The 23,478-nt window shown below is 42.8% G+C and overlaps 1 protein-coding gene across 4 annotated transcripts in view; it reads right to left on the bottom strand.

The window, feature by feature from the left end:
- The window catches only part of LOC144673605 (solute carrier organic anion transporter family member 2A1-like), a 210,664-nt gene that overhangs the window by 64,890 nt on the left and 122,296 nt on the right, over positions 1–23,478 (bottom strand). For all 4 annotated transcript variants that reach the window (XM_078535353.1, XM_078535356.1, XM_078535354.1 and 1 more), the window contains one exon: positions 693–852. In XM_078535353.1, the coding sequence (XP_078391479.1) occupies positions 693–852 (160 nt within the window). The remainder of the gene's footprint in view (positions 1–692; positions 853–23,478) is intronic.

The following is a 23,478-nucleotide window of genomic DNA, read 5'->3' as shown; positions in this document are numbered from 1 at the left end:
GAAAAGAGATGCCATGACAGGAAAGAAGATCTGGCAACTGTTCTCTATTTTGATTTTTTTCCACCCCTGTCCCCTCACACCCGTCCCCCCACCCCCCACTCTCCAAGTGCCAGCCTGTATCTTGTTCTCAGGTTTTGCTTTCAGAAAGCCCTGAATCTTGTTCTGCTATTAACACTTTCTGCTATTTTAACACTTTATGCTGTTATTAACACCTGCTTTAGTCTTTAACACTTTCATTACTACTCCCTTTGTCTTGTGCCCATGAGATCATTGTCATTTTATCTATTCTGACCTCCAACCTATCCCTGACCCTTTATTTTCCTCCACCTGCTCCATCCCAACCCCCTTGTCAACAGTATAAAACTCATCACATTTCCAACTCTCTTCAGCTTTGAAGAAGAGTCATGTGGACTTGAAACGTTAATTCTGTTTCTCTCTCTCCACAGATACTACCAGAACTGCTGAAATTTTCCAGTGTTTTCTGTTTTTATCTCAGCCACTGGGCTCAGATTGTGCTTTATGGATGTTTCTAAAGGTGAAGAAAGAGGTTGATACAGCTTCCATCAAATGTTAGTGCTTCCTTATAATGACCACAGTACCTGTTCCACTGCACTGCACATGTTCGGATAGGCAGAGAAAAAATAAAATGGAGCAAGTGGAAGTTGCTTTTGATGAACCCCAGTAACACTTACCATAATCATCCTTGTGGAATGATTGAAGGCGGAATGAGTGCAGCCAGCTTGGCACGGTGAGATATATTCTATGGTGTCGACTCCACACACAGGATTGAATGTGTAATCAAAGCAGAAACAATGAGCATTACAGTCAGCCTTGAGATTGAACGAAGAGGAGCTGTCAAGATCCAGAAATTACACAAGAATGTCAAAGCAAGCAGTTCAATTATACCTCACTTCAAATAAAATGAATCCTTACTGCACTCTATAATGCAGAAATTTGCAACATTTGCACACAGGACTAATTCATTTCCATAACAACCTTGTGTTACACCACTAACCATGAGTTCAATTTGAAAAAGAAAATGGACCATGGACTGATCAGAACCTGAATGGAATTGAAGTGCTGTGAGGGAACTGAAGTGCAGTAGATGAGACAGTTATGCAATATATCACCTACTAATGTCAATTCTTTAAAATTCTTCCATAGGATGTGAGCATTGCTGGTTAGGCCAACATTTGTTACCCATTCCTAATTGCCCTTGAGAAGGTGTGGTGAGCACCTTATCTGAAGCTGAAGTCCATGAAATTGAAAGTAAATGATTGATTTGGTTAGGAAATTGGCTGAGCGGCAGAAGAAAGAGAGTAGGGATAATGGGCAGGTGGTCTCATTGGCAGGATGTGACTGTCGTATTATGCCTTTATGGGATATCAGCATGACATCATTAGAAGAAAAATGTGACATGTGATCTAGTCTTAATTTCACTTTTGCTTTGAGCTGAGCATACACATAGCAGCCGTGATATCTTCAAGCTTTATACCTATGCACAACTGTTCTAATGGGTCTAGTCTTAGTAAATGAACCCGCAACATGTTTATCCAATTCCTTATGAGTGATTTGTGCCTTGTGTACTTGTACAGTAAATAAAATTATATTTTTTTATTCTTTCATGGGATGTGGGGGTCGCTGACAAGGCCAGCATTCATTGCCCATCCCTAATTGTCCTTGAACTGAGTGGTTTGCTCGGTCATTTCAGAGGGCAGTTAAGAGTCAACCACATCGTTGTGGGTCTGGAGTCACATGTAGGCCAGACCAGGTAAGGACAGCAGATTTCCTTCCCTAAAGGACATTAGTAAACCAAATGAGTTTTTACGACAATCAATGGTAGTTACACGGTCACCATTACTGAGGCTAGCTTTCAATTCCAGATTTTGTTAACTAAATTCAAATTCCACCAGCTGCCCTGGATTTGAACCCATGTTCCCAGAGTACTGGATTACTACCTCAGTGACCTTACCACTACTACTATGCCACCATCTCTAACAACACAACATGATGATGTGGGGAATGAAGGGTTAATACGATTAATATGAGTTATAAAGTAAGTTACATTCATGAAAGCTGTCTCTCTCACTGTATTTTTGCTATTGTACCCTTGACCTATACATCTGTTATTGTTTTCCTCACTGTGTTTTGCTATAATCATTAAGACCGAGCTGTTTTCAAATTTTATTTTACTTTCCTTACGTCCTGTACATTCCACTAACTTGCACTCTAAACATGCCTGTCCAGCTGCAACTGTATAAATGTATGTTATTGTAACTGCTCTTTGAGATGCTTTGGTTTGCTGAAGCATTCCCCTGCTTACTTGTAATAAAGATTCTCTAACATTAACTAACTCTAGACTCTGAGTGGCATTTGTTCCACAACAAGTTGGTGTCACGAACAGGATCCACTGACAGCTCCAATTAAAGGAACCAATGCTTGGCAATTAACTGTCAGTCACCATTAACTAGTGCATTCTCCATGGCAATTCCTCCACCAATCAGAGTCCATTTGCCAACCAATCAGCACTCTCTTCTCAGAGAGTATAAAGTTGTTGCTTCCCCTGACATTGGTATTCTTGTGACTGTCCTGATGAGCACAAGATGAAAAGCTTCGACAAAATGTCTTTTTTCAGCAATACTGAAGGAAAGTCCCTATGGACAGCAGACACCGGGGTGAGTATTGTTTATTTTATATAGCCCATGTTTAGTTAAGTCTGACCGACTGTGTTAGACACTCTGGCCCAGGGTTGGGCAGGTGGGAATTACTTAACGGGTGTACCCAGAGGTGAAGAGCCCTGTGCAACGGATTGCCGACAGCCAATGGACAGGCTGGGGAGGGAGCTCATTGGGTGCCCTTCTGAGGTGAAGAGCCTTGCGACTGTTAGTCAACCAATAGGGCCGGAGTGGGAATGCGTAACCAGTATTCACAAAAGTGAAGAACCTTGTGCATTGGGTCAAGGACCCAGGAGAAGGGACAGGTTGCAAGCACTGGGTAGGTGAGTGCCAGTTATGCTACAAAGTAAAGAATAAAGGGCGTAACCTCCGAGCTCCAGGCATCGGATTTGGGGGGTACCCAAAAAATACGCTGGGGAATCCCCCTGGGAAGTTCCCAGGTAAGGGTTTGCACGGCAATTGCCCAGAAGTGCACGCTTCCTCTGGACAATTGCCCTGTGCTGGAAACCATCCCAAAATGTGGTTTAAAGGGTTATACCAATAGTTACCCAAAAAAATGTGAGAAGAATTAAAACCTCTTCTAAATTCTGGGTATCTATTGTAAAGGCCCTGACCGATCCCCCCACAGGGATCCCCCTCACAGCCCCAATCCCCCAGGGGTCTCTCTGACCCCTGACTAACCACCCCACCGACGGTATTCCTAACTTGCCGACTCTCCCATGGAATTCCCCCCACCCGTACAGGTCTCCTCAGCCAACACCACCACACGCTCCCCCCCAACCCCATGGGCCTGACCCTTACCCCATGACTCAACCCCCCTAGCCCCCCATCTCCAACCCACGCCACCGCCTCCTCCCCTCTCTGAGGACAAGGGTGTCCCTCCTGGCAGCCACCTCCTCCAGGAGAGCGGCGAGGCACTCATCTGAAAGCGGGGGGGCCGAGTGCCCACCCGACCTGCCCTCCTGCCTGCCGTGTCCAGCCGCACTCGACTCCATAACTTGAATGTTGAAGACGCAGAGGAGACATTCTTCTGTGGCAGCCTTCCGGTGGCTGCCTGGGCTGTTTATAAAGTGGCCGGCGAGTCACCATTGGACCCAGTGGCTGACAAGCAGCCACCCCCGCCCACCCCTTCCTGACCAGTGAGGAGCCGCACCTATTAAGGCCCGCCTAGTGTGAAATCACAGTTGGGGACCGATCGCAGGCAGCAGGCCATTTCCCAGCCGCTCCTGGGCTTGCCAATTCTGCCCATGAGGACAGGGTAGTTTTAATATTCAATAGCATAAATTGGAATTTTGAAACAACTGATCCTGAGTTCGATTGATCATGGGCTAGAAACTTCTTACAAAGTTTAAAGGTTTAAGGTCTGGTTCCTGACAAAGTCCTCCAAAGAGGAAAGGGAAGTTTTTAAAGGTTTGGAAACAGTTGACATTAATTTAAAATGCTGTGAGTTTCTGTGCTGAATTTAATAAAGCGACACAGTTCGTTCCCAAAATATAAAGCCTCAAGTCTTGAAGAAGTCTGGCAGCAATCCAATTTGAACTTTTCAAAACATGAGTTAGACAAGGACAGTTAAAAATTCAAATTAAGGTTTGAATAGGTTTTTCTTTCAAATTTGGTTAAGTAGCGAACATTGAAATTTGAAAATGGTTTAAAGGAGGAAAAGGATAAATTCAAGAGAAATTGGTTGAAAAATGACTTACAAAATGCTAAATGGTTTCAAAATAATTGAAATTTAGTCTAGAATGTGGGGGAAGTTAAAGAAAAGCTAACAAATGAATTTAATAAAGCAAGTCTGAAATGGAGTTTGGTTTTTGATTGAGCTTCCCCAATCGAAGTTTTTTTTAGAAATCATGGAAAGTGTTACAATTCTGTGCCAAGTTTTCTCTGCCCCACCACCCCAAAACAAGCAGTGCAATTAACTCTTTCTGCTGACTGCTTCTTTTTTAAAATTCATCGCAATCTTTGGATTACTAAATGTATATTGGGCATTATTCGGTTTTAATTTTCCAAATTTACAGATATGATTGGACATATAACCCATTCAGCACTTGGTCAGAGCCACATTGGATTGTTTGTGGTTTTGTTAAAACAAGTGATGATGGTTTCCAGCTCTGAGTGAAACCCCTGTGCCCCCACCCGCCAAAGAGTTTTGAGAATTAAAGCACAGCATAAAGGCTTTGCCATTCAGAGTAGCCTTAGCCCTTCAGGCTGTTTGTTACTATTTGTAATCTTTTGAGACAATGTGCTTAAGAATGGGAGATCTGATGTAAAAACACTGATCAATGAATATCAGACTTTTTAAAACCATCTAAAGCCACCAAGCCTTGACATAATTGTTTCTGAGATTGGAATTGATAAAATAGCTCAACATGAGTTGCTGTTTCAAGCATCAAAGGGAAATTTACCTGAAGTTTAAGGGGATAAACAAAATTCTAATTTTCAAAAAAAAACAAGTCTGGGTGGTTTCTCAGTATCAAAATAACGTTTGTTTTTGGAAGAAATAAAGTTGAACACTAACAAAACCTGTCAGCCCAACAACATTGTTATTTGAATTTGGGATCATTTTAAAATGAAGAAGGCAGGCACAATGTAGTGGGTTACTTTTGAGAAAAGTAAAATGTAATTTGAAGAAAGAACAAACAAGCAAAACATGTTAACAACTGGAAGCAAACAGAAATGTTTGATTTCTGTTTTAAAGATATTGTGAAAACACGTTATTGAAATGTAAAGTTGTAATGAGATAAGATGGCAACTATTGCATGTGTAAAATGGTATGAGGAAATGATTGAGGGTAGGAGATGGAGTTAGGGAGAAAGAACACAACACCAAATAGGAATTGGAATGACTCACATGGGGCGTATTCAAGTGAATCTATCAATCTGGTATTGATGTATGTTCTAGTGAAAGGGAAGTGTAGATGTGACGAGATGTGACAGCTTTCTCTTTGTCTATGAACTTTTTAAGAGAACTGAATTTGATAATCTGGCCACACCTGAGAATTGGGACCGTCCAGGGGCAGATAAGCAAAGAACTTGAGACAGAGACCCCATCTGATCCTTTGAGAAGATTACCTGAAAGTCAGGAAGAATTATCAAGTGGTGCATTCGTTTAAGACACTGAAATCCTAGATGATGAAGTTGATTGGCAGAATACACAGCACGATCCTACAGACCTGATAGACTTTCCATAAATGCAAAAGCAAGGATTTGTGGGAAAGGGCAGTGATTATCACCGAATATGATGGGTGAAGAGGAGCTTTTCAATTAAAGCTGTGGGAACAATCTAACAGATAGAGAAATTGTGAAGTAATGAACATTAGAGGGAACATGCTGCAGCTGCACTGAAGAATGTCATGAAGAGATATTAATGTCTATAATGTTATTGGAAATTATTTTTAAAATGGAGTTATAGTGGGGTCTGTGTCTATGGGCGGAATCTTCTGGTCGTGGTGTGGGGGCGGGCCTCGCACGCTGACATGTAAAATGACCCGCAGTGATGTCGGGCATGTGTCCCGACATCACCGCGCGTCATTCCGATCTTCAGTTCGGTGGGCGCGCACTGGAGTCGGCTGCGCGCCCGCCAAACTGTCAAAGGCCTATTAAGGCTATTATTCACCTAATTGAAGTAGCTGTCAGGGCTGCCCGTTCAACCTTAAGGTTGGTGGACAGGCACAGAGCCCCAGCGGCCTTCGCATTTTTCATGGAACCTCATCTACGGGTGGGATGAGGTTTCATGAAGGGTTTATAACTTCAATAAAAATTTTTATTAAAATTCATTCAGCTTATGTGACACTGTCACATGAGGGGACATGGCTGAATAATTTTTTAAATTCTGTTTTTCAACTTTTCATAATCATATTAATCTCCCTGAGGCAGCTCTGTGCCTCAGGGAGATTTCTGCGCTCTTTCGGCGCATGCACGGAAGAGTGCAGGCCCCGAATCTCCCTTCTCCCCCCCCCCACCGCCCGCACTGAGTGCTCCCGGGTGCCCGTCATGCTAGGCAGGCCTTACTTGGCCCGCCCATGTAAAATGGCAGTGACCGCCCGCTCCCACACTGCCCACCCAATGGGGAGAAAATTCTCCCCTATGTGTTTGACTGTGTGTGTCTTAATTAGATTAAAGCCAGCTAGTCTGGGTGCTTTGATGAAAAGTGATTTGAGATGTTAATTGGGTAAACAGTAAGGAAGTTAAAAAGTAAAGGGTACATTTGTATTTGTTGAAGAAAGCATTCCAGAGTGGGAGTAAAATTTTGTACCTAGCTGGGAGACACCAAGCAACGTTACTAATAAAATTAGTGGGATGAAAACGTTGTTGTTAGGAGATGTGAAGTTAAAAGCCGAGTGACACCATGGAAAGTTTACATTCAAAGGGGAAGCTAGGTATAAAGGGGGAAAGGAGATTGTATGTAAGGTAGAGGCATTTAAGATCTAACCAGCCTGTAAGCCTCCAACTGTGTCTGCAAAGGAACCTAATTGCAAGGAGCCTCATTTTGAATTTGTAAGGTCAAATGTGCTTTGCCTGGTGTCTGTTTAAAGTCTATGGGTTATTGTTGCCTTGGTGAAGATTTACTTGGGATACAGGTAAAGGGGGAGTTGGAGAATTTTTAAAGTCCATACATAATCTCATAGAGTCATAGAGATTTACAGCAAAGAAAAAGGCCCTTCGGCCCATTGAGTCTGCGCCAGTCAAACAAGTACCTAACTATTCTAATCCCATTTTCCAGCACTAGGCCTATAGCCTTGAATGCCATGGCAATGCAAGTGCACATCCAAATACTTCTTAAATGTTATGAGGGTTTCTGCCTCTATTACCCTTTCAGGCAGTGAGTTCCAGATTCCCACTACCCTCCAGGTGAAAAAATTCTTCCTCACATCCCCTTTAAAACTCCTGCCCCTTACCTTAAATCTATGCCCCCTAGTTATTGATCCCTCCACCAATGGGAAAAATTCCTTCCTGTCTACCCTGTCTTATGCCCCTCATAACCTGTTATTTTAATTGCACATACACATATGCTAATAGCCCAGAAGGTAACAACGATCCTGCAAAAGAATAAAAAACAGTGTCCCATCATTGTGATGCCTCCCAAGGACGGCATGTTCAGGACAGGGAACCAGAAAACACCGTTGCACCATGTTACCATGGTCATATTAGAAGTAACACATAATTTGAGTAGAATAAATCCCAACCTTAAAGGACAATTGTGGCGATCTTCCAGAATCAGTTGTTTGGGCAGAGCACAAGTTGCAGGAGCTAATCAGTGATTACAAAACTCATGTAGCTCCTGAAGTAAAGATCCATAAGGGTAGATGGAAACAAAGCATATTTGGGGATGTGGGGGGACTATTCGGGAGCATTAACTCAGTCTTGAATTCATGGTGACTCTTAAGTATTGATGATTACGCCTCGTGGGTGTTGCAAGATTGCACTAAAGGCCTGTAGTTTGCTGCCCAAGTTACGGAATATGCATTTACAACAGTAGAGCTACAAGGAAAGAGTTACTAAAAGGAATGTCCCAACTGGGAGAGGCCATGATGAAATCAACTGAGTCCTAGTCCAAAGGAAGAACATGTGATATAATGGCCCAGGAACTAATAATGTGGAATTAGATATTGACGATACTAGTCTTTGAACTGTGCCCCAGCATGCTGACTGGGAGGTCAGTAGCTTGAGTTTAATTAACCTGCAGCAAGGAAGAAGAGAGCTACCGATAAAGCAGCCGGTCAGCGCAGGAAAAAGAATACTTAGATTTCTACTCATAATGCCACAAAGTATGAATAATGTACCCGGGGGTTGGGGGGGAATATAAAGTTGAATTTCTAGAGGTGGTCACACATGGGTAAGTGTATAGAGTGGGATCATATGGATATATGGTAAAAGGGGCTGATAGCGCGTTGCTCCTGACCACAGGCGAGTGCTGTACTGCATCACAACATTATATAGTGTCTACATGTAACACCTTAAGATCAATGAATGGCAATTCCTTGGTGACAGTCACAGTACAGCCCTTCAAGCGGTCCAGGCATCTCCAGCCCAGTGGTGCTCCCAGACTGCTGAGACTGATTACTTCTATGGAGGATTGGGCTGTAGGGACTACAATACATTCTGTCTTCGTGTTTCTGACTCATTCACCCGGGGAGATTTCCATCTAGCAGGGAGAGCTCCAATGGGTCTGGTCTTCAGTCCTTGGTTGGATGACACGCCAGGAAGGCCCTACTGACAGCTAGAAGCTATATCGATCAGAGTCATTAGGTTATGGCAAAAGGGAGAGTGCAACTGATATTTCGCCAAAGGGAAGGCCAGGGAATTGAGAGGCTCTGCTAATGCTAGCACTGTGGCAAGCCGCATGCAATATAATTGGTACGAATTCCGCACAATAGCTGTTGCCGTCACTTCAGAGCTCGTCCTGATCATCAGCATCTGCATTTGTTGTTACCAAAAGGTGATGATCTCGCACACAGTGTAAATGTTAATGATGTCAAACAGGCGATATGTCCCGGTTGCTGCCTCAGCACCACCACCAGAGAAGGGATGTCAAGATGATAATTATCGTGTTTAATCTGACTATTCATGTTCCAATTCCGGGTGAACATCACCAGGATGACTAGCAAAGCTGTCAGAGAACTGCAAATTGACTAGGGATGTAAACATAAAACAGGTGTCCAGTAGAATCTCAGGACAACCTGTCAACTGAGGGTCCAGTCATTGTGTCCACCTGGTCAGATGTAATTTGACCAGGGGCCAAAAGGAGGAATTGAAGTGGAGAACAAAGGGTTAATACAATTAATACTATAAACTAAATTATATTCATGAAAGCTGTCTCTCTCACTGTATGGTTGCTGTCACCTATGAGGCAGCTGCTGCCCAGGCCATGGTGACAGAGGAGGAAACTCAGTCACTAGGAGGGTTTAAAATTGATAAAGAGGTTATATTGGATAAGCTGTTGGTACTTAAAGTTGATAAGGCACCGGGACCGGTTGAGATGCATCCACGAATATTAAAGGAAGTGAGAGTGGAAATTGCAGAGGCACTGGCAATAATCTTTCAATGTTCCCTGGATTCGGGGGAGGTGCTGGAGGACTGGAGAATTGCAAACATTACGCCCTTGTTCAAAAAAGGTTGTAAAGATCAGCCCTGTAATTACAGATCAGTCAGTTTAGCTTCAATGGCAGGGAAACTTCTGGAAACAATTATTTGAGATAGAATTAATAGTCACATGGAAAATTGTGGATTGATTCAGAAGAGTCAGCATGGATTTGTTAAAGGAAAATCATGTCTAACTAACTTTCTGAAGTTTTTTTGAAGAAGTAACAGAGATGGTTGTTGAGGGAAAGGCCATTGATGTGGTGTAAACGGACTTCCAAAAAACATTTGATACAGTGCCACACAACAGGCTTAAGAGGAAAGTTATAGGTCATGGAATAAAAGGGACAGTAGCAACATGGATGCAGGATTGGCTGAGGGATAGGAAATAGGGAGTAATGGTTAATGGGTATTTTTTGGGCTGACAGAAGGTTTGTAGTGGAGCTCCCCAGGGTTCGGTATTGGGACCCTTGCTTTTCCTGATATATATTAATGATCTAGATCTTGGTGCGCAGGGGACAATTTCAAAGTTTGCAGATGACACAAAACTTTGGAGAAATGTAAACTGTGAGGAGGACAGGGTAGAACTTCAAAAGGACATTGACACATTGGTGGAGTGGGCAGATAGGTGGCAGACGAAGTTCAATGCAGAGAAGTGTGAGGTGATACACTTTGGTACAAAGAACATGGAGAGACAGTATAAAATAAAGGATACTATTCTAAAGGGTATACAGGAGCAGAGAGACCTGGGTGTATGTGTACATAAGTCATTAAAGGTGGTAGAACAGGTGGAGAGAGCTGTTTCTAAAGCATACAGTAGTCTAGGCTTCATTAGTAGCGGCATAGTGTACAAGAGCAGGGAGGTTATGATGAACTTATATAAGACACTGGTTAGACCTCAGCTGGAGTATTGTGTACAGTTCTGGGCGCCATACTATAGGAAGGATGTGAATGCATTGGAGAGTGTGCAGAAGAGGTTTATGAGAATGGTTCCAGGGATGAGACACTTCATTGTGAGAAAAGATTGGAGAAGTTGGAACTGTTTTCCTTGGAGAAGGCTAAGATAGAAGTTTTCAAAATCATGAGGGGTCTGGACAGATTAGATAGGAAGAAACTGTTTCCGATCGTAAATGGATCGAGAACCAGAGGGCACAGTTTTAAAGTGTTTTGCAAAAGAAGCAAATGTGAGGTGAGAAAAAACTTTTTCACACAGTGGGTAGTTAGGGTTTAGAATGTACTGCATGGAAGTGTGGGGGAGGCAGATTCAATTGAGGCATTCAAGAGGGCATTGGATGAGTATTTAAATAGAAACAATGTGCAGGGTCAGGGGAAAAAGGCAGGAGATTGGCATTAAGTTAAAATGTTCAGAGAACCAGTGCAGACACCGAATGGCCTCCTTCTGCACCATAACAATTCTGTGATTCTGTTTTCCATCAATTCTGCAAGGCATGTGGCAGAAAGGGCCATTGTCAGCGGTAATGCACTAGAGCAAAGGCTGATGCAGCTACAAAGAGACATGCACTGATCCAAACAGACCGTACACCATGGGTACCTTCAGGCAACTGATGTGACCATCTGGTATCCAGTCAGAAACATATACATGAGGTGAATGACAAACCAAAAAATGACAATGATGTGCACGATGAGATGAAGAGCAGTAAACACATGCTTCACACCGTAAAAATTATGGAAAACATAGATACTGTCACGCCATCTGAAATGTTTGCCAAGATTCAAACTGTCCATCCTAAGAAAGTTGATAACTATTCGTCACTGGCCAAGATTGACTTAGGGGCAAGTGCCAACATACTACCCCTGCGAATTCTAAAAGACATGTATCCACGGATGTGGAAGGCCATGGTTAAACCTACTGCTATGAAACTTTCAGCATATAATCGTTCACTAATTCCATGTGCAGGATCTATAGCCCTGGAGTGCAAGTACAATCAATTGTCAGAGATGTTCTATATTATGGAAGCTAAAGGCCCAGCGATTGCAGGTCTACCAGCATGTCGGGACCTCACACTCCATCTAATCAATCAGACATCACAAGGCAGATAAACCTCAGAACTACTCCTATCGCTTTAGTTCAGACCTAACATTGAAATATCAAGGCAATTTCAAGGGAGCTGCACCATTACACTTGCAGAAGAATGCATGTCTGTCAAGTGGTTTGCCATGTAAGTGCAGCATCCGCACACAAGACAAACTGAAAGTCGATCTGGACAAAATGGAGAAAGACGGAATCACTAGAAGAGTATAGAGCACACAGATTGGTGCAGCTTAATCACACATGTCAAAGAAGGATGGATCATTGAGAGTATGTCTCGATCCTTGACATTCAAACACAGCTTCGAAATGCTATCCATACAAAATACTCACTTTAGAAGAGTTAAATCTGAGATTAGCAGGTGCTAGATTCTTCTCCAAGCTTGATGCCAAGCATAGTTACTGGTCAGTACATCTCACAGAGAATTCCCAAGAGCTTACTATGTTTTATATCCCATTTGAAAAATATTGTTTTCAATTACTTCCTTTCAGGCTGTTAGCCAGGATCTCTTTCAAGCTCACATGGACCACATAAATGCACTGTACCAGAATGCATCGGTAACTGATGTAACTGCTGTGGGAAGAACAAATCAAGAACATGACCACAAGCTGCATTTATTAATGCAAGCAGCACGTAATTGGTGTACAAGTCTGAAATGCAACATCAACATGCAGCAGATCAACTTCTTCGGTTCTATTCATTCCAGTGCTTGCATGTGTCCCGATCCAAATAAAATAGTGGATATTAAAACTATGCCAACTCCTCAAGATAAGGACAATCTTCGAAGATGTCCAGGTCTCTTTATATTCTTGTCTCCAGACATTCCCAATTTAGCTCAAAAATCTTAATCGCTAAGGGAATTGTTGAGAAAGAATATGCCTTTCCTGTGGCACGAAGACCACAATACCTCTTTGAAGCATTGAAACAGTCATTATCAAAAGCATTGACATCGCAATTTTATGATCCTAGGGAAACAACTAGATGCCTCACTGAAAGGTCTGGAAGCATGCAGCATTTCAAGAAGGCAGGTCACCACCACCTTCTCAATTACAATTAGGGATAGGCAATAAATACGAACATACAAACAAACATACGAAATAGGAGCAGTAGTAGGTCATTCAGCCCCTTGAGTCTGCTGCACCATTCAATAAGATCATGGCTGATCTGTTTATATTACCCATTCTACATTCCCATTTACCCATGGTAACTTTTGATTCCCTTGCCTAACAAGAATCTATCTACCTCCGCCTTAAAAATATTCAATGGCCCTGCCTCCACCGCCTTCTGAGGCGGAGCGTTCCAAAATCACACAACTCTGAGAGAGAAAAAAACTCTCCTCATCTCTATTCTAAAAGGGCAACCCCTCATTTTAAAACAGTGCCCCCTGGTTCTGGACTCATCCACCGGAGGAAAAATCCTTTCCGTGTCCACATTGTCAAGACCATTCAGATCTTATATACTTCAATCAAGTCACCCCTCACTCTTCTAAACTCCAGTATAAACAAGCTTGTCCAGTTTGTCTTTACATCCTTCCTTAAATAAGGAGACCAAAACTGCACAAAATATTCGAGATCTGGTCTTACCATGCCCAGTATAACTGAAGCATAACATCCTTACTTTTATGTTCAATTCCTTTCATAATAAAGGATAGCATTCCATTAGCCTTCTTAATTACTTGCTGTACCTGCATACTAACTTTTTGTGACTCATGTACTAGAACACCTAGATCCTTCTGCATCTCTGAATTCTGCAATTGTTCTCCGTTTAAATAATACCGTTATTTTATTCTTCCTGCCAAAGTGAACAACTTCAGATTTTCCTACATTATACTCCATCTGCAACCTCTTTATGTATTCTTTACAACATATTTTCCTACCTATCTTTGTGTCATCTGCAAATTTAGCTGCCATGTCTTCACTCCCCTCATCTAAGTCATTCGTGCAAGTTGTAAAAAGTTGAGGCCCCAGCACAGACCCTTGTGGGACGATAATAGTCACATCCTGCCAATCAGGAAAAGACCCAATTATGTACACTCTGTTTACAGCCAGTCAGCCAATCTACTATCCAGGATAGTATGTTGCCCCTTTTGCCATGAGCTTTTATTTTCCACATTAAACCCTTTGATGTGGCACATTATCAAATTCCCTCTGGAAATCCAAGTTTGGTACGTCTGCAGGGTCCCCTTTATCCATAGCACATGTTACTCCTTCAGAGAGCTCCAATAAATTGGTTAAACATGATTTCCCTTTCACAAAATCATGCTGCCTCTTCCTGATTACCTTGTGTTTTTCTGTGTGCCCAGCCTCTTTAAAGATCGACTCTAACACCTTCCCCATGACAGACATCAAGCTAACTGGCTTATAGTTTCCTGTTTTCTGACTTCCTCCTTTGTTGAATAGGGGGGGCTATATTTGCTAGTTTCCAGTCTGATGCTACTTTCCAGAATCTAGGGAATTTTGGAAAATTCACAGCAGCGCATCTACTACTTCATTAACCACCTCTTTTAAGACCCTAAGATGAAGTCCATCAGGACCCAGAGACTTGTCAGCCTGCAGCTCCATCAGTTTGCTAAGTACCACTTCCACAGTGATTGTAATTTCACCAAGTTCCCCTCTCTCTTCTACTTCCTGATTTACAGCTATTACTGGACTGTTTTTTCTATCCGTTATAGTGAAGACAGAAACAAAATATTTGCTCATTTCATCCACCATTTCCTTATTATCGACTATTAACTCCCCATTCTCACTCTCTAGAGGACCAACACTTTATTTACTCTTTTCTTTTTTAAATACCTGTACAAACTCTTGCTATCCATTTTTACATTTGTAGCTATTCCTCTCATACTCTAATTTCTTCATCTGACCTGCCACTCACCTTTGTGCAGTTATACGCTTTTTCTTTAAGTTTTATGCTTTCCTAATTTCTTTAGTTAACCATGGATGCTGGGTCCTCCCTTTAGAATTTTTCTTTATTGTAGGAATATATTTGTTCTGATTATTCTGAAATATGCACTGCCGCTGCTTCTCTATTGATCTATCCTCTAGCCTAGTATCCCTGTTCACTTCAACTAGCTCACTTTCATGCCCATATATTGCCTTTATTTAAGTTTAAAATACTAGTCTTAGACCCACTCATCTCCTTTTCAATCTGGATGTAAAATTCAATCATATTGTGGTCACTGCTACTGAGGGCTGCCTTCACGCTGAAATCATTAATTAATCCTGTCACATTACACAGGAATCTAATATAACCTGCTTTCTGGTTGTTCCAGAACGTGCTGCTCTAAGAAACTATCTTGAAAGTATTCTATGAACTCTTCGTCCAGACTACTACTGCCAATCTGATTTTTCCAGTTTATATATAGATTAAAATCACCCATGATTATTGCTGTCCCTTTATCACAAGCAACCAATATTTTTTCTTGAATACTTTGTCCTACATTGTGGTTACTGTTAGGGGACCTGTAGACCATTCCCACTAATGACTTCTTTCCCCGACTATTTCTCATCTCCACCCAATCCGATTCTACATCCTGATCCTCTGAACCAAGGTCATCTCTAACTATTGCACAAATGCCATCCTTGATTAACAGTGCTGCCGCTCCACTTTAACCTTGCTTCCTATTCTTGAATGTCATATACCCTCAATATTAAGGACCCAATCCTTGTCATCCTGCAGCCAAGTCTCCGTAATTGCTATCAGATCATATTTATTTACTTAAATGTACGCTATCAATTTATTTGCTTTGTTATGAATGTATTGTGCATTCAAATACAGAGCCTTTAGTTTTGTCTTTTTGTTATCCTTGTAATATCTAGACTTGACTATTGGTGTATTCTTAGGTTTTATCTCTCTCTCCCTTCCTGCTATTCTATGACCCTCATTTCCTATATTACTATTTTACTCTCCTGCCTTGAATCTACCCCTTGATTTGCTACATCTACTAAAGCTTGATCCTTCACCCCACCTTGTTTTGTTTGAATCTCTCTCTACTTCCCTAGCTATGCGATTCGCAAGAACACTAACGCAGCACGGTTCAGGTGCAGACCATCCTGACGGTACATCTCCCACTTTCCCCAGTACTGGTGCCTGTGTCCCACGAACCGGAACCAGTTTCTTCCACACCAATCTTTGAGCTACGCATTTGTCTCTCTAATCTTATTTTCCCTATGCCAATTTGCATGTGCCTCAGGTAATAATCCAGAGATTACCTTTGAGGTTCTACTTCTTAATTTGGTGTCTAGCTCATCGCATTAACTATGCAGAAGCTCTTTCCTTGTCCTGCCTATGTCGTTGGTACCTACATGGAGTATGACAACTGGATCCTCCCCTTCCCACTAGCAGTTCCTCTTCAGCTCTGAGCAGATGTCCCGAATCCTGGCACCAGGCAGGCAACATAGCCGTCTGGACTCTTGCTCTTTGCTGCAGAGAACAGAACAATCCCCCTCACTATACAGTCCTCTACCAGCACTACAATCCTGTTTGCTCCCCCTGCTTGAATGACTTCTTGTACCATGGCCAGCCTGCTCATCCACCGTGCAGACCCCACTTTCATCCACACAGGTTGTGAGCACCCCAAATGTCTTGACAATTGCAAAGTCTGAGGCTCCTCCACTACTGTCCGCTCGGTCCCTTTACCTCACTCTCGGTCACATCCTCCTGTCCCTCTTTGCTGACCAAAACAGATGACCTTATTCTAAGAGGTGTGACTGTCTTCTGCAACAAAGTGTCTAGGTATTTCTCCCCCACCCTTATGTAGCGCAGTGTCTGCAGTTCAGCTTCCAGATCAATAATCCTAATCTGGAATTCTTCTATCTGCTTACACTTTCTACAGACGAGATTGTCATAGAACCGTAGAAAAGTTATGACTTTTACAGAGGCTATTCAGCCCATTGTGTCTGCGCCAGCCAAAAAAGATGCTTTGTTGTTCAGAAGCACCCACATTCCACAGCTGCAACATCAGTAACATTGGCAGGACAGGTATTATGTTATTTAGTTAATGTAATTAATTCCTCACTTAATTAATTTAGAATAATTCCTTTGTATACCACACCTCTTTCCCTCGTGTACCAAATTCCTATGTGAACCTAATTTGCTACTCATTCAGTCTCTGTCTCACTCAGGGGTAATCACCTGTCTCCTCGCGCGCCCCTTACTGATCATGCGGTTTGGAAAGCCTGTCTCCATTATAGACCCCCTTGATGAGTCACTAACTAGTTTAGCTTGCTACCGCAGTAATTAACACCATTTGAACCAACTGCTTTCAGGTGATTGACAGATAACTGCCACTTCAGGCCAGTTCTCTATTTAACAAGCTAGCATATCTTGCTTGAAGGTTAGTGCTATGCCAGATCTCGGTTCTTAAACTATAGTTAAACTTACAGGCTTACCAGGACTTACCCCGTGAACCTAATTCACTACTCTTTCAGTCTCCATCTCACTCAGGCGGATCTGCCTGTCTTCTCGTGCACCCTTTACTCAACGCTGGCCTAGCCAGAGATGCCCACATCCCATGAAAGAATTTTAAAAATGCATACTACAAAATGGCACACCAATTGCATTTGCTTCAAAATCTCTGTCAGTAACATAATCCAACTAGTCCAATATCGAGCAAGTGTTTGGAATCATGCGTTTTTATACCTATTTTTTGGCAAAAGATTTGCGGTAGAGACTGACCACAAGCCTCTGAAAATGATTTGGTGAAAACCATTGACGAGTGCACTGCCAAGGTTGCAATGTCTCTCAATAAAGATTCAAGGTTATGATTGTGAGATTAGGTACAAGCCAGGTAACCTGATGGTCACATCAGATACACTTAGCAGATTGCCTAACCTAGCGAAAACAGAAGATATATCCTTAGATCTACAAGTTGTTTTCATTGACATCAAACTTGAAGATGTTTTCCAAATTGATCTGGTACATTTTGCGCAAAGCAAATGCCAGTAGCTGCAAGGAGAAACGGTGAAAGATTCTACACTAAAGAAACTGTGAACAACCATCATCGAAGGATGGCCTGATCCAATTTAGTATGTCCACGAACACACGAGACCATTTTGGCTTTATTAGGACAAGCTAAGCATTTTTAAAGACAAACAGGTCATCATACCAGAATATTTGTGACCAGATATTCTTCAACAACTTCATCACTCACACATGGGCATAGATTGGACATGAAGACTTGCAAGGGAGACAGTCTATTGGCCTGGTATGAACAATGACATTGAAGTCGCCATCAAGAAGTCCAAGACATGTCAAGATCATATGGCAATTCAGCACAAAGTACCATTGATTCCATGTGAAGTTCCTACCCATCCTTGCTCCAAAATTGCATCCGATCTCTTTCATATCCATGGCACTGACTTCATCGTCATCACTGACTCCTTTACCAAGTACCGCATTATTTGACAATTGCACAATACATCAAGCATAACTGTCACGTAAATTCTAATTTTTAGTTTATTTGGTGTGCCTGGACAGATCATTATGGATAACGGTCCAAGCCATTTCAGGATATCTGTGAGATGTGGAATACGATCACCCTATTTCTTCTCTTCATTATTCTAGGTCTACTCAGTGAAATCCTTAATTCTCAAATGTAGACAGACCAAGCAAGATCTACACATTGCACTGTTAGATCTGAGAGTGACACCTTTAAGTGCAACTATTCCATCACCGGCAGAGGTCATGTTTGGTAGACCAGTGGGTACCAGTTTACCTACTCTTACTCATTCTACTCTCTCAGAAACTAGACAGCAACTTTTAAAACTACAAGAGAAGATAACCAATGTGCACGACTAAAATTCAGGTACAGAATTACTAAGTTTACAGTTGGGACAGTAAGTTCGCATCCAGGATTCCACAGAAGGTATGCGGCAACCAGCCGCAGTTACAAGGATTTGTTCAGAACCAAGGTCCCATGAAGTCATTATGCACAAAGGCATAATCGAGAACAAATCAGATCCATTCCAGCTCCTCAACCATCGTACGTCCAATTGCATATAGGGCAGGATTGCAAATACAAACAAGAACAACTTCCAGGAATGACAATCCCACAGTTCATTGTGAGCAATTAAAGAAACCACCAGGCAAGGTTACCATTACAAGATCTGGGTGCACCAGCACATTATCTCTACCCTTTGAGACTCGTAGATTCATCAGTTCTATGCACTTATGTAATGGTAACTAAACATGAACATATATTGTAAATAATTATACTTTGTTGGAAGGGAGGAAAGTATCTTTAAAAAGAAAGGGGAATATTGTAATATTCCTTTAAGGGATATCAACATGACATCACTAGAAGGGAAATTTGTCATGATCCAGTCTTAGTTTCACTTTTGCGTTGAGCTGAGCACACACACAGCTCTGATGTCTTCAAGATTTTTAACTGTATATAACTGTTCTCACGTGCTTAGTCTGAATAAATGAACCCACAACGTGATTACCCAATCTCTTATGAGCGAGTGTGCCTTGTGTCTTGTTCAATAAGTATTCTATCGTTATAATAACATAACAGTGACTAGTGGTTCCCATGAAGATCCGTGTTGTGGCCTCAATTATTCACCATATTTATTAATGGCTTAGATGATGGGATAGAAAGCCACACATGCAAATTTGCAGTGTAGATGGAAGCATAACATTACAAAGAGATAATAATAGATTAAGTGAATAGGCAAAATTGTGGCAAATGATATGTAGGCAAATGTGAAGTAAAGCAACTTGAACCTATAAAGGATATAAGACAATACTTTCTATAAGCAAGCCTGCATATTAGATTTTTAGATAGTAGCATTTAGTTTAGTTTAACTTGAATATTTTAGAAAGTTTTAACAACACATGTAGTCTGCAATAGGCTAACAAGTTCAAGTCGCCATTTTATGCCAACACATTATCTAAAAGAAGCCACTTTGTGATGTGAACACATGCTGCCAAACTATGCAACATTTCAGTAAACTAACCACTAGTATTGTAAAGTGGCAACTAAAGCTAGCAACAAATGATTGTATTAGAAGAAGTGGGCAAATGCATGGCAGATGAGTATAACATGGATAAATGTGAGGTTATCCATTTTGGTAGCAAAAACAGGAAGGCAGATTATTATCTGAATGGCTATAAAGTGAGAGAGGGGAATGTGCAACGAGACCTAGGTGTCCTTGTACACCAGTCGCTGAAGTTGAGCATGCAGGTGCAGCAGGCGGTAAAGAAGGCAAATGGTATGTTGGCCTTCATAGCCAGAGGATTTGAGTACAGAAACAGGGATGTCTTGCTGCAATTATACAAGGCCTTGGTGAGACCACACCTGGAATATTGTGTGCAGTTTTGGTCTCCTTATCTGAGGAAGGATGTACTTGTTATAGAGGGAGTGCAGCGAAGGTTTACCCGACTGATTCCTGGGATGGCGGGACTGACATATGAGGAGAGACTGAGTCGATTAGGATTATATTTGCTGGAGTTCAGAAGAATGAGGGGGGATCTCATAGAAACCTATAAAATTCTAACAGGACTAGACAGGGTAGATGCAGGAAGGATGTTCCCGATGGTGGGGGAGTCCAGAACCAGGGGTCACAGTCTGAGGATACGGGGTAGACCATTTAGGACTGAGATGAGGAGAAATTTCTTCACCCAGAGAGTGGTGAGCCTGTGGAATTCGCTACCTCAGAAGGTTGAGGCTAAAACATTGTATGTTTTCAAGCAGGAGTTAGATATAGCTCTTGGGGCGAAAGGGATCAAAGGGTCTGGGGAGAAAGCGGGAGCAGGCTGTTGAGTTGGATGATCAGCCATGATCATAATGAATGGCGGAGCAGGCTCGAAGGGCTGAATGGCCTACTCCTGCTCCTAGTTTCTGTATTTCTATGCCTCAATTACTCTGGAATTGAAGAATAAGTAATTAATAATCAAGGAGTTAATGAGGGCTGTATTTGATTTCTATATTTCTACTAACATTCTATCAATATTTTAAACATGCTGTGAAAATATCCGTGGGAAGGGAAGCATACAACCAACCAAGTGCCTAATCAGATTAGGCTGTCCTTGGTCAGCTTAGTAACGACATGAATAAAAGCTTCTACAGTTTAAGATAAGGAAAATATCTTGAAATGCCACATTGTCTTCATGTTTAGGGGAATGTGTGCAGATGTACAAGTCCAATTAAATTAACCTTACAACATTAATGACCAACTGACTGTTAACAAGAAGTTTGAACTAAAATGAGGTAATCCAGAGCTAAGCACAAAATAAGGATTTCGGGAACCATCATACTGTGTACACCAAGTGAAGAAGGAAACTGGTTGTGCTGTATGTTCTCAGGGCAGAAGCAGAATTCCTGTCAGTGTGAAGGACTTGAGGTCATTTCGTGCTTCTTCTGGACTGGCCATCCATGTGAAGTGGTGAAGTCTGTGGATTCTTGATGAGCGTATCTTTTATTTTTATTCAATAAACTTTGATATTATTTGCTAACTTAGTGTCTGAGTCTTTGTCTGATGGTTATATCTCTATCAAACTAAATGTTTAGAAGCGTTAATTAGGCTGTACAACCAAACTGATTAAACCTTGAACTAAATTAAATATCCCTTTAAAACTGACATTTCTACATGATGAAAAGCTAGAAGCAGTGGTGATCAAGGAGGTTTGGGGGACCAGTTACACAGTTCATTAAAATGTCATGAACAGATACAGAAAATAATCAAAAAGGTTAATGAAATGCTATACTTTATATCTAAAAGATTAGAAAACAAGGGGATAGAAGTCATGTTTCAGACAAACAAATATATCACACCTGGAGAACTGTCAGTAATTCTGGGCACCACACCTTATGAAGGATATATTGGCCTTGGAGGGAGGGCAGTGTGGATTTACCAGAATTACACCAGGGGCAGAATTTTATGTCCCACAGGCGGGCGCGCGTCCAAGCCAATCGGGTGTAAAATAGCACGTGATGACGTCGGGTGAATGTCCTGACGTCATTGCGTACTCGCGCGATATTTCAGTCAGCAGGCGCGAGCGTGTGCTGGAGTTGCACCCGCCATTACCTAAGAGGCCACTTAAGGCATTAAAAAGGCAATTAACGCTGATTTTTCATTGCCTGTGCAATTTCGCGCTCATCGCATGGGCAAAACGGGCAGGTGGCCAGGCGACAATTTCAAAAACCTCATCCAAGGGCAGGATAAAAAGGGTCAGCAGCATTGCCAGTGTGAGTAGTGGGGAATTTTGGAGATAGTTTGCTGTTGATTGCTTACTGGCACTTAGCAGCTTCATCTCTGTTCGGAGCTTCACTCTTAGCATTTGCAGGCTTCATATTAGGACTTATTGGTGTCTCCAAGGCCCTCAGAGGATTCAGACCGTGTGGACCCTTCCAGGTATCAGGCAGCCTTTCGTTACCCTGGGAATGGGGATTGTGGTCTCCGCTGGGGGCACCTCCTCTGAGGAGGAAGAGAGGGGCAGAAAGGAGAGGCGGCCAGGTGTCCCAATGCAGCTTCCAGGGGAGGGACCTGTGGGAGGAGAGGCGCAGGCACAAGGGCGCAAGGCCAGCAGGAAGTCCAAGGTGGAAGGGGCTGCAGAAGACGCCACTATCCTGCTGCCAGGGTTCACAGGCGGCGAAGCAGCTACCTCAATACGCCTGAGGCGCAGTGCCGAAGGAGGCTCTGCCTCTCAAGGGAGACAGTGACCTCCATCTGTCAGATGATCAGCCCTGAGATCAGCTCCGACTGTGTGGGTAGACACCCCATGCCAGTGGCTCTGAAGGTCACAGCGGCCCTCTCCTTCTATGCCTCCAGCTCTTTCCAAGGCTCAGTGGGGGCTCTAGGTGGAGTCTCCATTTCAGCTGTCCACAGTTGCATCAAGCTGGTGACAGAAGCTCTGTTCAGGCGGGTACCAACCTTTATTCTTTACCATACAGACGAGGCCAGCCAGGCTGAGCATCCAGGGTGCCATCGACTGCACACACGTGGCTATCAAGGCATCAGCGGATCAGCCAGGTGCCTTCTTCAACAGGAAGGGATTCCACTCCATGAACGTGCAGGTAGTGTGTGACCACAGGATGCAGATTCTACAAGTCTGTGCAAGATACCGAGGCAGCTCCCATGACACTTATATCTTGAGACACTCCCAGGTGCCGAGGCTCTCCAATGCTCCAGCCCGGCTGGATGGATGGCTGCTGGGTGACAAGGGATATTCGTTGAAAAGGTGGTTCATGACGCCTCTCTGCCACCCAAAAACAGAGGCAGAGCAGCATTACAATAGGAGCCACGCCTCCACAAGAGGGGTGATAGAGAGGACCATAGGTCTTCTCAAGATGCCCTTCCGATGCCTGGACCATTCAGGGGATGCACTACAATACCCTCCAGAGTGGGTGTCACTGATAGTGGTTGCATGCTGCATTCTCCATAATTTGTCACTGGCAAGTGGAAACCCACTGGTGGAAGAGGATCTTGACGCAGCTCCACAGGCCACAGAGGATGAATCCAGTACTGAGTCAGAAGAAAAGCACGGTGATGAGAATGCTAAGGGTGTGGAGGCAGACCTCGGTAACCTCCAGGGAGGCAGGGACACCAGGGACGACTTGATTCAATGCTCCTTCAGCTAGGCTGCCAAAGATCTGCTTCCACCTAATGCCAGGGCTGCTGCCTCCATCCCGGATGTCTGAAATGACCCTTTCATTTGCACCCAAAGTCCACTC

This window comes from Cetorhinus maximus, unplaced genomic scaffold (assembly GCF_964194155.1).
Source record: "Cetorhinus maximus unplaced genomic scaffold, sCetMax3.hap1.1 HAP1_SCAFFOLD_396, whole genome shotgun sequence".
NCBI classification, from domain to species: domain Eukaryota; kingdom Metazoa; phylum Chordata; class Chondrichthyes; order Lamniformes; family Cetorhinidae; genus Cetorhinus; species Cetorhinus maximus.
This window is presented reverse-complemented; position numbering and strand designations above follow the sequence as displayed.